At 43.2% G+C, this 16,722-nt stretch overlaps 1 protein-coding gene across 9 annotated transcripts in view; it reads right to left on the bottom strand.

The window, feature by feature from the left end:
* Positions 1 to 16,722, bottom strand: part of LOC100755006 (zinc finger protein 120) — a 44,232-nt gene that overhangs the window by 25,539 nt on the left and 1,971 nt on the right. The window contains exon 1 of one of the 9 annotated variants that reach the window (XM_035451182.1): positions 790 to 794. The exons of the other annotated variants lie outside the window; for them this stretch is intronic. Within the exon in view, the coding sequence (XP_035307073.1) occupies positions 790 to 792 (3 nt within the window). The 5' untranslated portion in view covers positions 793 to 794. Of the gene's footprint in view, positions 1 to 789; positions 795 to 16,722 lie in introns of those variants that run through there. 9 annotated transcript variants of the gene reach the window in all.

Here is a 16,722-nt window from a genome sequence, read left to right as displayed (position 1 = left end):
GAGTGTCTCACAGGCTGTGGTCCAGCTAGTCCAACATTGGCCATCTACCAATAGAAAGTTGAAGAATTCAGTAGATCTTCAATCCATAAGGCTGGATGTCTCAGATGGTCTTCAGTGTGTACCAGAATTCCTAAACACTGGGCTCCAAAGAGTAAAGGTATGACCTTCTGGGCCACAGCCAAGGCATTCAGGCAAAGAGAAAGCGCTTCCTTCTTCAATATCCTTTATATATGTAGGCTGACATGAAAAGGCCTGTCCCACAATAAGGGTGGATCCTATTAGCTCAAAACATTCAGAATAATGAAGGGTTTTCCCATTTCAAATCCTCTCATTAAGTAAAATCCCCCACAAGGGGACCCAACTCTAGGTTTTAGTTAATTCCAGAGGTAGTCAGTTTGACTACCAAGAATAGCCAACACAACTGCCAAGACAGAAGAGATGAGAAAAATTTCATGCCTGCAGGAAGCAAGGAGAGCAGGGGAATTATTTGCACAAGAATGTTTCTCCTGAACCAAGGAAGCATGGGATTTTACTTAGGAAGAGTGCACATGTTCACGCAGAGTTCTCCCTCTTTCCAACTAATCTAAGTCTGAACATAACCACAATGTAAAAGCAGAGACTTTTTGGTACATCATCACCTCAAAGTCATGCAGGAACATATATAAATTATAAAAACAATGGAACAAAATGCCTCTGGCATGTTCATCTTGGACCACAAGGCTTTAGTTGAAAATCAAGGAGAAGACACTGTCAGATTAGACTGCCTTGGAGCCAATGATACCGGTCAACCATGAGGTTTTTATCTAAAAGACAGATTTATCAATGCCACAATTCTCACAAAAACAAAGGAAAGAGAACACAAATTCAGAAAACTTTAAGGAAAAGTCACCCATCCGCACTGTGGTCACTACTCTTACCTGGATGGCTCTGCTAAGCTTTGTTGAGCTCGGAACAGCCTGCTTTTGGATCTGTGCAGGCTGGCTCAGAAGAAGACCACAGCCCCTTCCATGCAGGACAAGAAGGGAAATTCATTTCAATTATTGCTGGTTGTGGGCTGTCTTAGATCAGTGACATCATTCTAGAGAATTCAATTCTTTTCTCTTTTCAGTTTTTGAACAAGGGGGAAGCTCTTGGTTCCCGGACTGATCACTGGGAAACCAGCATGGGACTGAACCAGACCCCATAAATGTGGGTGTCAGTGAGGAGGCTTCGGGAATATATGGGGCCTCTTGTAGTGGATCAGTACTTATCCCTAGCCTAGGGAGCCCATTTTACACAGAGGGACACTCCCTGAGCCTAGACACATGGGGGAGGACCTAGGCCCTATCCCAGAGGATATGACAGACTCTGAAGAAACCTCCATGGAAGGCCTCACTCTCCCTGGGGAGCAGAATGGTATTAGATAGGTAGGGTGTTAGTTGGGGGCAGGGGAGGAGGGTAGGGAGAAGGAACAGGGATTGACATGTAAAACACGCTTGTTTCTAATTTAAATTAATTTTTTTTAAAAAAAAAAAGCTATTACACCACTTTCCCCTTTTTACTCCATCCCTTCTCAAATATTTCTTTCTCTTCCTACTTCTTCCCTGTAAAGTGCATATGAATAAGAATGCTGAGATACATGAAGACAACCTACTGAGTCTGTCTTTTGTTGGCTGTATGTATATGGTTGCAGGGTTGATGACATAATGCAAAGCAGTATGCAGTTACACATTAGTGACACTGAAGAGACACAAGCACGCATGTCAGAGATCATTGATAAAAGTGTGCTTCAGTAGGAAGCCTTACAGACATCCATGAATTGGTATCCAGGTTCTTTATACTCTGAGCAGCAAACAGGGCATGGGAGTAGTCTCATTTCTATTAAACTGATAAAAAATAGCCTGACTCAAAATAACTTTGGGGGAAAATGTTCACTTGACTCAAATTTTATGGTACATTCCTATCAAACAAGACATTTCCATCCACGGTCCCAAAGCCTCATATTAATCATAACATAAAACACTTGCAAATTCTTAAATCCCTTAAAATTAAAAATTCCAACAATTAACAAGCCAACAGTCTCCTTAAAAATGTGAAAAAATAAGTAACAGCCCACTGTTTACCAAAAGGGGAGAATAGGGCATAGCAAACAATCAATCACCTTTAAGGAAACAGAACAGGAAGCTGTGCTCCTGTTATTCCCTTTGTGAACAACTTCCTGTATTACAAATTCTGAGACTCTGAATGACCTTCTGGGCTCTTATGGACTGGACAAGCTCCACGCTTCAGATTTTGCCATCCCTAGCACACACAGCTTTCCTACCATGGCAGTTGTATTCCACACTGGGAGCTGTCCTTGGTTACCCTATGGTTCTAGAATCTAGCACACTTTCAGGTGCCTACTGTAAGCAGTGTCCTCCCTGGTCCTCTCCGAAGGTGTTTCAAAACTGATAAGGGGTCACCAGCTCCCCATGAGCCCTTCAATCTTGGATTGGCAGTCAAGATGCCATGCTAGAAGAACCCCAGCCACCACCCAGTCTGAGCTCCAGGCAGAGAACAAGCAAGGGTAGTCTCTATTCCTGCAGCCCACTGTATGGTGATTCTACAGTTAACCTGATCACACTGTATCCACAGTAGGAAGCTAGACAATGATAACTGTCAGTCCTTATTACATAATTTGGTACCGCAACCAAGGAATGGAATGGCGCTTTCACTGAAAGGGAGAAGAGTCTTCTCATTTCAAGGAACTTAACATACAAGCTAATCTCTCATAAGCTCACCCCAGAGGATAGCATGACGTAGATAGGCCCTCACGGGTGTGCCCGGAGAAGTGCCCCTTGGCTGATTCTAGATCTTAGTAAGTTGAAAATCAATATTAACCATCACACAAAATTGATAAAGTTTGCTGTGCGGACAGAGAAAACCCCTTTTTTAAGCAATATTGTAAGACCCCCGGAAAGCTCAGGCTTCCAGGATCTTAGCCCAGGACCTAGGCCACCCCAATCATCAGGCTGAGTCGAAAGCTTGATGCAAACTGCATGAGGCTTTATTGTTGTTTAACGAGCTAACCCCATGTTAGCTTGGGTCTTTCATCCACCCGCTATGGCAGATGGCTAGCAAAGACAGTTGGAAGCGGCTGCATAGAGATCTTATAGGGCAGCGTAAGGGGAGTGTCTAGGGGTACAAACAGGCTCAGGATTAGTATGCCTCCAGGCTTGGAGGGCTTGCCCTGTGTTGATTGGTCAACTGGTTGTTATGGTCCATAGGCCCTCCCAGGGTGGTTGCTATGCTCTGCGAGTCATTGCTGTGCGCTTGTCCGTAAAGCACACACAGAGCCGTAAAGCATAGCACCACCAGCTAACTTCTGATTTGTTCCTTGCCATGAGGCAGGCACCTAACCTCCTAACCAAGGCAAGGTCAGAAAAGCACGTGTCCGGCTGTTATGGCTGCCGAAATGGGGAGCTGGTCCCTTCATTATCTCAAATACCAAAAAGCCATGTTGGAGGCCAAAGTATATAAAACCTTTTGAATATGGACTAACTCTGTTGCCAGATGTAAGCAGCAATTTTCTGAAGATTTCCAGGGGAAGATTATGAACCTTATGTAGAGTAAGGCACAGTGCAGGAGTCTTCTGACCCATGCTTTACCTTAGGAAATGAGAGTCCTACCCACGCCTCCTCAAGAACTGACCAATGATCTTGTTACCAAGGAGAGGAAGAAAAAGAGAGATATAGAGAGACAGAGAGACATAGTGAAGAGAGAGACACAAAGAGAAACTCCATTAGAACCCTTTGAAATGGAACTTACAAAGTCACCAAAACTGCACCATGGCTTTGTATCAATTCTTAAGTGTGGCTCTCCCTCACAAGACCACACTTTTCCAAAGTTCTTTCTTTCTATTACTATTTATGCCAAATCCATGATAACCATCTCCTTTTACCCAGATGGGGTAATATGAAGCAGAGGCAGATTTCTCTCTTCAAGTCACAGGCCTAGCCTATCTTCTACATAGTGAGTTTCTAGGCTAGACAGAGTTGGAAAGTGAGACTGTGTCTCAACACAGACTCCAAAAAAATCTCTACTTAATAAACTCTAGGGCTGTGAAATGGCTTAACCTGTAAAGTACTCACCTTACAACTATCTTTACTTCTGCATTATACATAGAGCTGCAACAGTGCATGTCTCTAGTCCAGTGCTTTTAAGGGAAGATAAAAGGCAGACAGGAGAAATGCTGCAAGTCTATTTACATGTGATAGCAAACCAGAGACCCTGTCTCCAACATGCTGAAGAGAAGAGAACAACACCCAAAACTGTTCTCTGATTTTTACACCCAAACCATGACATACATGCAGACATTTCCACACATAAAGGAGCACATATTTACAATCAAGCATAAGTAAATAAATAATAAAGTTACAATTTTATTCCAATACTTGGGCTGCAGAGGCAAGCAGGATACTGGGAGTTTGGGGCCAATGTTGTCTACATTCCAAGATCAAGGACAGCTAGAGTTACATAGACAAACCATGCCTCAAAATAAATTCCAACTCTGTTTTATATTGACTATTCCTGAAATCCTTTTCCAAAATGCACTAGCTGTCCCAGCTTAATCTAAGCAGAGGTCCTGCGGTTCAGAACCATATCTCTTAAAGTCATTTCTGGGGTCAGCCACTGATCCCTGTCAAATTATTCTCAGAAATGAAGACAGCCAAGTATGATAGCAAAGCCATGATCTCCTTGAATTCAAGCCAGGTTGTTCTACAGAGTGAATATGATAGTAAACATTTTCTCAATAACACACACAAACACCCATACTCACAAATATAGTTGAATATATTTTTGATTTTTTTAAATTAAATTTATTGTATTTAGAAACAACCTTAATTTAAATGTCAATCCTAGTTCCCTCTCCCTCCCGTTCTCCCATACCCCCCCAACCCACCCCATACCACTCCCCCAGGAGGGTGAGGCCTTCCATGGGGGGCATAAATGTCAATCACATCATTTGTGGGAGGACCTAGGCCCTCCTCCATGTGTCTGGGCTAAGGAGTATCCCTCCACAGGGAATGGGCTCAAAATAGGGTATGGAGAGTGGCTTAGAGACTAAGGAATCAGAAAGCAGCCTGGTGGCAGGAAGAGCCTTAAAAAGGGTAAGTGGACATCAGCCTCACTTTGCAGCATCTGCTTCACACCCATATGACCAGGCTCTTCCCAGCATCCTGCTACTCCTGTCAACCACAGCAGCAGCACTGTGACCTCCACCCCTCTGGGTTTCATCATCAGCCCTGGTTGACACCTTGCCCAGATCAATCCAGGTCCTGTGGATCTCCACGGATTAGTTCCAGGGCTGCAAGTGACTGGGAAGACGGCACTCCACGAACACCTTCTTCAGTGCCACAGGTATTTGAGATAGGCAAGACAAGAGCTGGGTTGTTGTTTACTGTGCAGCCCCACCTTCCTGCCTCCCTAGGCCAAATCCGACAATTGACTACTAGACACACCCTCTCCCTGAGGCAAACACAGCAGAAAATTCTCTGCTTATCTCCTCAAAGAACAGCAATCTCCAGATGCACCCCCAGGCAAGTCCCTCACAGACACACCCATACAACATGCTCACAGACACATACACCCCTCCCAGGAGATGCCCTGCTAGACATTACTTTAGCCTGACCTCAGTTTTGAGGCAAGAGTAAGAATGGAGAGCACTTGGCAGCTAACCTGGAGAGTCAGTGTGAGATGAGCGCCATTGGAGACAACAGGGCAGCCCATCTACAGCTAGCACAGGGCCCTGGAAGAGGAGAACTGTACTGTCAGAGCAGTATCCACAGCTACCACAGGGCCCTGGAATAGGAGTACTGTACCGTCAGAGCAGTATCCTACAGGCATTGGGAACCCAAAGCCACAGTTGGCAAGACAGACTCAGCCCTGCAAGAAGGTCTTAGGTGAAGGAGGAAGCATGGCCATTACACATACTAACATAGAAGGTTTGTGGGCATCTAATGAGACCAACTCCCTAGACAACATACTACAGGAATTAATGACTCTTGAGAGATGGACAATTGTTCTTTCCTGGGGATGAGGCTCCTAGGTGGTTATCCAAAACAAAGTCATCTGCCCTGAAATCATATAAATAGATGAAATATCAAATCAACTCAGCAGCTTATAATTGTTTATGTGCATAGACATTTAAATGTATACACAATAATAACAACAAATAGAAACAACCAGCTTGAGACAGAGTAAGTGGGGGCATGTAGTAGGCTTTCTTTTGGGTCACCAACTAGCTCCCAACTCATGACACAGAGACTTCTTATTAGTTATGAATATTTGGCCTTAGCTTAGGCTTGTTTCTTGCTAGCTTTGGTAACTTAACTTGTTTCCCTTTATCTACATTTTGGATTGGGGCTTTTTACCTGTCCTTTCTGTATGTCCTACTTCTGGTGTCTGGCTGGCTAGCTGCTGCCTGGCTTCTGGTCAAGGGCATGTCCCTCTCATTCTTAGTATCTCTGTAGATTCCCACTCCTATTTATTCTTTCTGACAGTCAGTCCTGCTTATCTCTCTTCTGCACAGCTACTGGCTGTTCAGCTTTTTGGACCAATCAAGTACCTTAGGCAGGCAACATAGAAGAGCAGGACATCTTTACATAACTAAACAAATGCAGCATAAACAAATGTAACACACCTTCACATAGTTATACTAATATTCCACAACATAAACAAACATAACACATCCTTTCACTGTTAAAGTAATATCCACAACAGGGGCATGAAGTGATTGGAGAGATGAAAGAAAGGGGAGTCCTTAGGTGTTTATATTTTAAATATTAATCAAGGGGCATAGAGCTAAAAAGAATTCTCAGAAAATGAAATTTAAAAAGGCTGACAAATATTTAAAAGTGTTTAAACATACTTAGGTACTGGGGAAATGCAAATTACAACTTCTCTCTGATTTTATATCACCGAAGTCAGAAGGCCTAAAATTAAAAAATAAAATAAAATAAAAAATGACTAGCGCTGGCATTGGTGTACAGAAAAGAGAACTCCATTTCAGTGATTGAGGGAATGAAAAGTAGTGAAACCATTTTAGAATCAGTATGGAGCTTCCTCAATGGCTAACTCTAGATATACTATATGACCCGGCAGTACCACGCTCACATGTATATACAGAAAAATACTCTGTATCATATTCTAGAGGCCTCTGCTAATCCATGTTCATTGCGATTGTATTTTCAACAGCCAGTAAATGGAAACACCCTAGGTTTGCATCAAGTGATGAATGAATAATGAAAATTGTTATAGTCATAGACGGTAATGTAACTCAGATATTGAGAAAAATGAAGCTATGGAATTCACAACCAAACAGAAAGAGCTAGAAAAGTTACTTTCAGCAAGGCAACCCCGAATAAAGTAGCTAAGCATCACATGTTTTCTGTTGCTGTGGAGGTTGGTGTCAAATATCCAGAAATGTGTTTCAATTGTAATACCCATGGAGTTCATGAAATGAATAAAATTCCTTGGGAACAGCTATGGAGAGAGGGGAGAAAAAGGACACAGATACAGAGGGAAAAAAGGAATAAGGAGGGTTAAACTGGAATGGGGGAATAGAGGGAGGGTATGGCAGGGAGAAGGGAAAGAGATAAATAAAATAAAAGATCTTTTGAAAAAGACATTTAAATTTACTATACTTTAATATCACTAACATATACTCACACATACACACACACACACACACACACACACACACACACACACACACACGTGCCCGCATGCACACGGAGACACAAATGCACACATTGAAAGGTGAGTAGAGCGAGATACAGAACTTAAATGGAGGCATTCTGAAACAGAACAAGAATGCTCCTACTAGACATGAGAGGGAAACAAATAAAAATTTTGTGGCATGTGTAAGTTACTTCTTTTAGAATTTTTGCCAATTAAGTTCCCAAAATCCCCCCGAAATTCCACTGTATTGCTATTGCTCTTGGTTATCCTCGACAACATGCTGAGAAGATCCTATTGATGAAGACGCCATATGCTTGAGTCATGGAGCAGCAAAGTGATAAGGAAGCAGAAGCTTGATCCCCCACTGACTTGTTTCATAGTGCTGCAAGCTTCTGGAGGAGACAAGAACTCTTCAGGCACGGCCAACTGCAAACACTTTAACCTACTACAGTCATGACTGACCTGGCAAAACCTGTGCACTGGTGCAATAGTAGCACAAATATCATGGGAGTAAGCAACCACTTCCCAACTGTATCAAGTACCTCTCCACAGGATGAAAAAATACCTGGCACCATTATCAGACCAAGAACTTAAGGCTAGATAGAACATAGGCCTTAGGTAAGAATGCATTGCTATCATCCTGCTCAGTGAGCATAGAATTAAACTGACTGAAAATAACTTACCAATATATCCATAGATCAATGGAGGTCCCATCTCTCAACTCAGATGCTCCTAACTGAAGCAGATGGTGACTGACTGACATGGTGATACATATCTGGCCAAAGTGTAAAGAATACCTGACTGAAGCCAGGCGTTGGTGGCACATGCCTTATCCCAGCAATTGAGAGGCAGAGGCAGGTGGATCTCTAAGAGTTCAAGACCAGTCTGGTCTTCAAGAGCTCGTTCCAGGATGGCCTCCAAAGCCACAGAGAAACCCCGTCTCGAAGAAAAAAAACAAAAATACCTGACTGAGAATGCTCAGTCTTAAAGCAACATTCATAGCTCAGTCCTCTCCTGAGTCTCAGGGAACCTTGTAGAAGATGTGGCAGGAAGAACATAAAAGGCAAAGATGCCCCCTAGGGCTTGTCTCTAGTGCTGCACAACAGATCACCAGCTGAAGCCTCCCTTCCTCCTGCCAACATCTCCTGTGGATCTACAGACCATCCTCTATAACCCTCCTCCTCTCAACTTTTTGTTGCAGCCCAGTCACCAACACCAGAGGCATTCCCTGTGAACACACCAGCAGAGCAGGCCAATAAATCAGGCAACACACAGCTATCAGACTCTGAAAAAATCCAGAGAGGAAATAAAAAAAAAAAAAAAGCATAGCACTCATGCAACTGAGACAAAGCCAGAAATCAACACCTAGGACCTATAGATGTCTAGATGACAGCATAAGAGCAGAGTCAGTCACAGCCAGAGTACTAAATTTCTACCAGAACCTAGCAACCCTAGCACTGCAGGCTCTGAATATTCCAACAAGAATGAAGAACAAGAAAAAGACCTTAACATCAACTATATGAAGATGATAGAGGTCCTTAAAGAGGAAATGAAGGAATCCCCTAAAGAAAATGACGAAAACACAAACTATTGGAGGAAATGAATAAATCTTTTAAATAAACCAAGTAAAAGAAAACAAACAGTTGAAGGAAATGAACAAAACCTGTCCAAAACCTGAACATGGAAATAGAAACAATAAAGAAAATACAAATGGAGGAAAACTTAGAAATTGAGAAATTTAGTAATACAAACTGGAACTACAGAGGCAAGCTTCACCAACAGAATACAGGGTATGGAAGAAAGAATCTCAGGCACTGAAGATATTAAGATAGAAGAAATGGATATATCGGTCAAACAGAATGGCAAATCCAAAAAAGAAAGAAAAAAAGAAAGAAAGAAAGAGAGAGAGAGTGCTGAAACAAATAAACAAACAAAATCAAGAAATCTAGAATCTAGGATATTACAAAAGAACAAATACAGGGATAAAGAAGAGAGGAAAAAGAAGAAACTCAGGTCAAAGGCATAGAGAATATGTTCAAAACAATAATAGAAGGAAATGTCTCTCTATCCTGAAGGAAGAGAGTCCCAAAGTATAAGAAACATGCAGAACACCAAAGAGATTAGACAAAAAAAAAAAGTCACCCCACTACATAATAATCTAAACAATAAAAGTAGAGAACAAAGAAAGAATATTAAAAACTGCAAGGGAAAAACAACCATACATAAAGGTAGGCTTATTAAAATTACACTTAAGTGCTTAAGAAGAGCCTGGCCATATGTGCTGCAGACTCCAGGAGACCACAGATGCCAACCTACATTACTATCCCAGAAAAAGTTTCAGTTACCACGATGGGGTAATTTCTCTCTCTCTCAAGCTCTCCCCCCCCCACACACACACACGAACAATGAGAGCAAAATAAATGTAGCAGGAATCAGCAATCAGTGGTCACTGATATATCTCAATATAAATGGTCTCAATTACCCAATAAGATGATACAGGCTAACAGAATGGATATGAAAATAGCGTGCATCCTTCTGACATACAAGAAACATACCTCAACATCAAAGATAAACATTACCTCCTGGTAAAGGGTAGTAAAAAGGTATTCCAAGCAAATGGACTCAGCATGCTTGTGTAGCCATTTTAGTATCTATCAAAATATGCCAGCACCTTTTCAAATCCCCTATATACCCTCAAAAGCAGACTAAAATCAAGAATTGTATTTTATTCTTGGTACTGGAAGTGTGTTTCCACAATGATGGTCTAGGTATGTAATCTGCTACAAATATATAACTAAGTGTAAAGGTATACACCTCAAAATAAATATCATTGCATTATCACTGCTTTTTATACTTTGCTTATATCTCATCATAAAAACACAGAATAGCATCAAAATGTACCTCCGAAAACAATAGCTCAAGATCCTTATAAGTTAAAAATTAAAAATGCTATTAATGTATTATATGTACTGTAATAGCTCTAAGTATGTAATGATCATTTAAATTATGGCCCTCCTCTGACACAGGTCCTGATTTCTCCAAGGACAACAGCAAGCCAGAAGTGCCAGTCAGAGGTACAACAACCTTCTACCATCATCTCCTAGCTGCTAGTGCATGCAAGCACAACTCTGCTAAACACAAAGGGGAGGAAATGAAAGTAGATTACTTCTATGATGGGTTCAAGCAGCACTGCAATGAAGAGAGTGCTTCAGAGCATGTGGGCTCTGTGTGTGGCACTGACTCATCAAGGCAAGAGGGACATGCTTCTCCCTGTCTACCTTTGCAACCCATGTCATCTGTTCAACTATGTTCATAGCAGCGTTATTTATAATAGCCAGAAACTTGAAGCAACCCAGATGCCCCTCAACAAAGAATGGATAAAGAAAATGTGGTACATTTACACAATGGAGAAAAAAACCAATGGAATCTTGAAATTCACAGGCAAATGGATGGAACTAGAAGAAACCATCCTGAGTGACGTAACTCAGTCACAAAAAAACAAACATGGTATGTACTCACTCATATATGGATTTTAGACATGGAGCAGGGGATTGCCAACCTACAATCCCACTGCCAGAGAGTCTGGGAAACAGGGAGGACCCTAAGAGAGACATGCATGGTACCCGGGAGGAGCAGAAGGGGACAGGATCTCCTGAGAGGATGGGAGCATGGGGGAGGGGAGAGGGAGCCTGGAGAAAGAGAGGGGGAGAAGAGGAGGGGAGAGGAGGACATGGGGAGCAGGAAGGTTGAGTAGGGGGAAGAATAGAGGAGAGCAAGGTGAGAGATACCATAATAGAGGGAGCCATTTGGGGAGAGATCTGGCACTAGGGAGATGTCCAGAAATCTACAAGGATGACACCAACTGGCAATCTAAGCAATAGTGGAGAGGCTCCCTTAAATGCCCTTCCCAGATAATGAGACTGATGACTGCCTTATATGCCATCCTAGAGCCTTCATCCAGTGGCTGATGGAAGCAGAGGCAGACACCCACAGCTAAACACTGAACTGAACTCCTGGAACCCAGCTGCAGAGAGGGAGGAGTGATGAGCAAAGGGGTCAAGACCAGGCTGGAGAAACCCACAGAAACAGCTGACAAGAATAAGGGGGAGCTCATGGACCCCAGGCTGATGGCTGAGAGGCCAGCATAGGACTGACTGATGCAGACCCCTAAATGTGGGTGTCTGTGGAGTCCTTGGCAGTCTTTGGGGCCTAGGGTAGTACATCTGTATTTATCCTTGGTGTACAAATGGACTTTGGGAGCCCATTCCAAGTGGATGGATGCTCTCTCAGCCTAGACACATGGGGGAGGGCCTAGGCCCTGCCCTGGAGGATATGACAGACTTTGAGGATCCCCAATGGAGGGCCTCACCCTCCCTGGGGAGTGGAGGGCAGAATGGGGTGGGGGGCTAGGGGTGTTGGGGGAGGAGGGAAGGGAGAGAAAGCTAGTATTGACATGTGAAGCAGGCTTGTTTCTAATTTAAATAATTTTTTTTTAAATGGGGAACAGAATCAAATAGAAAATCCTCAAAAGAGGAATCTAAAATGGCTGAAAGACACTTAAGAAATTACTCAACACCCTTAGCCATCAGGAAAATGCAAATCAAAGCAACCCTGAGGTACCACCCTACACCTGGCAAAATGGCTACAATAAAAAATACCAAGGACAGTTTATGCTGGAGAGGATGTAGAGAAAGGGCAACACTCCTCCATGCTCATGGAAATGCAAAATTGTACAGCCACTTTGACAATCAGTATGGTAGTTACTCAGGAAAATGAGTATCAGTCTACCTCAAGACTCAGCAATTCCACTCTTAGGCATATAACCAATGGATGCACATTCATACTACAAGGACATCTGTTCAACTATGTTCACAGCAGCACTATTTGTAACAGCCAGAACCTGAAAAGCAACCTAGGTGCCCCTCAACTGAAGAATGGATAAAGAAAATGTGGTACATTTATACAGTGGAGTATTACTCTGAGGAAAAACAATGAAATCTTGAAATTTGCAGGCAAATGAATGGAACTAGAAGAAACCATTCTGAGTGAGGTAACCCAGACACAGAAAGAAAAACATGATATGTACTCACTCATAAGTGGATATTAGACATGCAGGAGGGGATAACCAGCCTACAATCCACAACACCAGAGAAGCTGGGAAACAAGGAGGACCCTAAGAGAGACATGCATGCTCCCCTGGAGAAGGGGAAAGGGACAAGATCTCCTGAGCAAATTGGGAGCATGGGAGCAGGGAGGCAGGAGAAAGAGGAGGGAAGAAGAAGAGGGGGCAGGAGAACATGAGGGATCAGGAAAGTCTAGTTGGGAGAAGAACAGAGAAGGAGAGCAAGAAAAGAGACAACCTGAATAGGAGGAGCCATTGAGGGTTTGGTAAGATGTCTGGCACTAGGGAAATTTCCAGGGACCACCAGGATGACCCCAACCAAGAATCTAAGCAATAGTGGAGAGGCTACCTTAAATGCCCTTCCCCTATAATGAGAGTGATGACTGCCTGAAATGCCATCCTAGAGCCTTCATCCAGTAGCTGATGGAAGCAGAAGCAGAGATCCAAAGCTAAGCACTGAGCCGAACTCCTGGAATCCAGTTATAGACAGGGAGGAGTCAACACCATGCTGGGGAAACCCACAGAAACAGCTGGCCTGAGAAAGTGGGAGATCACGGACCCCAGTCTGACAGCCTGGGAACCAGCATAGGACTGAACCAGGTCCCCTGAACATGGGTGTCAGTTGGGGGGCCTGGCCAGTCTTTGGGGCCTCTGGCACTGGAACCAGTATTTATCCCTAGTACAGGAATGGGCTTTGGAAGCCCATTGCCTATGGAGGGATACTCTCTCAGCCTAGATACATTGGGGAGGACCTAGGTCCTGCTTCAAATGATGTGTCAGATTTTGATGATCCCCATGGGAGGCCTCACCCTCCCTGAGGAGTGACTGGAGGGTGAGATGGGGGTGGGGGGAGGATGGAAGGGATAGGGAACTGGTTTGGTATGTAAAATAAGATTGTAGCCCTTTATGCCTCCTTGTGGTTTCAGGTAAACCCAGGCCCACTGATGCCCAATCCCAAAATAACTCAGAAGAATAATTTAAAATCTGCTTCCTGCCCATGGATTATGATAGAAGACGTGGATTCTGCCCTATCTCCCTGCCCAACACTATGTACACTGGAGAATCTCTGCAGATCAGAAACTCCTTTTGTTCCCTGGAACTAAACTTCACTGAATCACATTGCAGCTGGTGGCACCAGAAATTTAAAATCATTCTGCTCCTGTGTTGCTGAAGGTGGTCCACATCACTATCTTTCTACCAGTTTCTAAGCTATTTGTAACATTTATAAGACACACCTGAAAGTGGAATGCACTATTCCAAACTTCTGGAAACCAGACCTTCAGCTTTCCAATCGATCTTCCCACTGCACACCTAAAGCAGTGCCCGTGTGTCACACCAGACAGTGATTCTACAAGCATCCTATCCTACTCTGCCAGGGCAACAGAGTCTCCCGCTCCCCAGGAAATCCATGTACAGGGAGGCTCAGAGGACAAGAGCCACTGCCCAGGTTATCACATAGACCAACAGAACCACAGTGTGTCTCATGGTCCATCCAAACCCAGGAGAGATGACAGCTCAGCCGACCTGCCCTAAACACCCTACACTCGCAATAACATGGCCTGTGGTCTTCCTTGCAACTACCACAGAAGCAGAAGACAATCATGGAAAGAACTCCCAAGCTACCTGCCACTAGCACTCCTGATTGCTAAGCTACCCAGAGTCCCTCATTGGCTAGGGTCACCCAGCTGGGCCTGGGAATATTAGCAGATCCCCTACTGGAGATCAGAGATCAAATGATTCAGACAACACAGAGTTTCTAGCTCTGCCCTTCCAGCCCAAGAGACAGGGCCCTAGTCTAGAAAGTTTGTATTTTAGTAGACATTCACTCTTCTAGAGCATATCCTGTTCATATGCACATTGCATTAGACACTCAATGTGCAGTACAGCCAACCCATTGCCTCATAGCTGGGAAATCCAGCAGCCAAACACAGATCACATTTACACAGTAACTTTTGTTACTGTAACTGTTGTTAACAAAAAAATAGGACATGAATTATAAAACAATGAGCGGTCATGGTAGGGCTTGGAAGCAGGAAAGAGAATGAATAAAATAAAAAAATATATATTTTTTCAGAAGTTGAAACAGGCTTTATGGCCATGTACTCCATAGACTAGGGATTTGTATGAGAACTTATCAAAGATTTCTCAAACCTCTTCTCTAAGGATGAATATCTTAAACCAGACAAATAGCCATCCTGTTCGGCAGGGACACAACATTTTACCTAGATCTTCTATATTGGTTGAACTACTGTAACTATACTTTAATTTGGTTTCATGATAAGGTCAGTCCTTTAACCAGATTCTTGATTGCCCTAGTCTGTGGACACCAGAAATGGCCAGTCAGGACATTTATGTGTGGTGATATGCTATTGATGGATTCAGAAAGCAAAGTCTGCCACAAGCCTGGCACACACCTTTAATCCCAGAACAAGCAGGCAGATCTCTGATAGTTCAACGCCACACTGACTGCACGAAATTAATCCAGTGCTAAGAGAAGGAGCTCACACAAAGATGATCTCGGCATTTGGTATCACTGGCCTTTAATCCCAAGACTAGAGAGGTGGAAAAGATAGGAACAGAGTCTTCAGTAGGCTTAGACTCAGGATTCTCTAGCCACACTGAGGAGAGGCAACAGTCTGAGGCTTGGTGAAGAGCAAATGGATCAGCCCTTTCAGCCTGAGCTAGAGGCGAGAGAGCTAGTGACCAGCTGCTTTGCTTTTCTGATCTTCAGCTTGATGCTTGAACCCCAGTATCTGTCTCTGTGTCTTTTAGTTTTCATGCTACATTATGGAGCATCTAAAATTGATTACATGACTCCCCCTTGCTAATCCCACCTAGTGTTGAAGCAGGAAAGCTCTCACCTCCTCCCTGCCCTCTTCTTCTGCACAGTCACTACATCAGCCTCATTGGCAGTCAGTGAACTCAATTCTTGCACAGGTCCCTCTTCATTTGTATGTCCACAAAAAATCCAGAGACACTGGCAGATGCTCATTAACTGCACCATTTTTCCTTCTCACTGAGCTGTTCAGGCCCAGCCTGGAAGGAGTTGCAGGACTGTTTTCTCATCAGAGACATGACTGGGTTTTCAAAGCAATTCCCAGTTACATAAAACGAGGCAACCATAAGCTATAGAAGACATTGCTCTACCCAGAAATCAATAATCAACATCACTTGAGAGAAAAGTAATGAAACCATCAATGACCTAGAAATATTGGAGAACAGAAAAAAATCGAGATAAGAACAACAATGCACTTAATGAAAGTATTTTAACATGATACCAATAAGTGACTTTTAAAATGATAAAAATTACTATGTTTTTAAAATAAAAATGTTCACTATCTTATTTTTGCTTTTGTTTTTCGAAACACGGTTTCTCTGTATTGCCGTGGAGGTTGTCCTAGAACTCGATCTGTAGACCAGGCTGGCCTCGAACTCACAGAGATACGCCTGCCTCTGGCTCCCGAGTGCTGGGATTAAAGGTGTGCACCACCAATGCCCAGCAATGTTCACTATGTTGACTTTGAAAAAGAGGAGGCACTTCCCTAGTAGAGGGAATGTCATTAATATGAAATAGGTTGGTGTTGCCCATATGCATGTGTTGGATGCTAAGATCTATAAACTGACACATAGATCTCTTTCTCAACCTCTGCGATGATACAACTATTTCAAGAAGGACTGAACATATTTGCATAGGTTAGCTGCCTAACTATAAGTCTAATATTCATTGGCTCAATATAACCCTCCCAAACAATGCACCCACACAATGCAGTCTGTGTCCCTTAGAATGACATGAATTAAAACCTGCTGGAAAATTATAAAATCACTCTCCCTACCACAATCAAGTCCTTTTCCATAATGGTGACTCCAGGAGCTGATTGCCTACCCTGTTTCCCCTGCAG

This window comes from Cricetulus griseus (genome assembly GCF_003668045.3).
Source record: "Cricetulus griseus strain 17A/GY chromosome 1 unlocalized genomic scaffold, alternate assembly CriGri-PICRH-1.0 chr1_0, whole genome shotgun sequence".
Lineage (NCBI taxonomy): Eukaryota > Metazoa > Chordata > Mammalia > Rodentia > Cricetidae > Cricetulus > Cricetulus griseus.
This window is presented reverse-complemented; position numbering and strand designations above follow the sequence as displayed.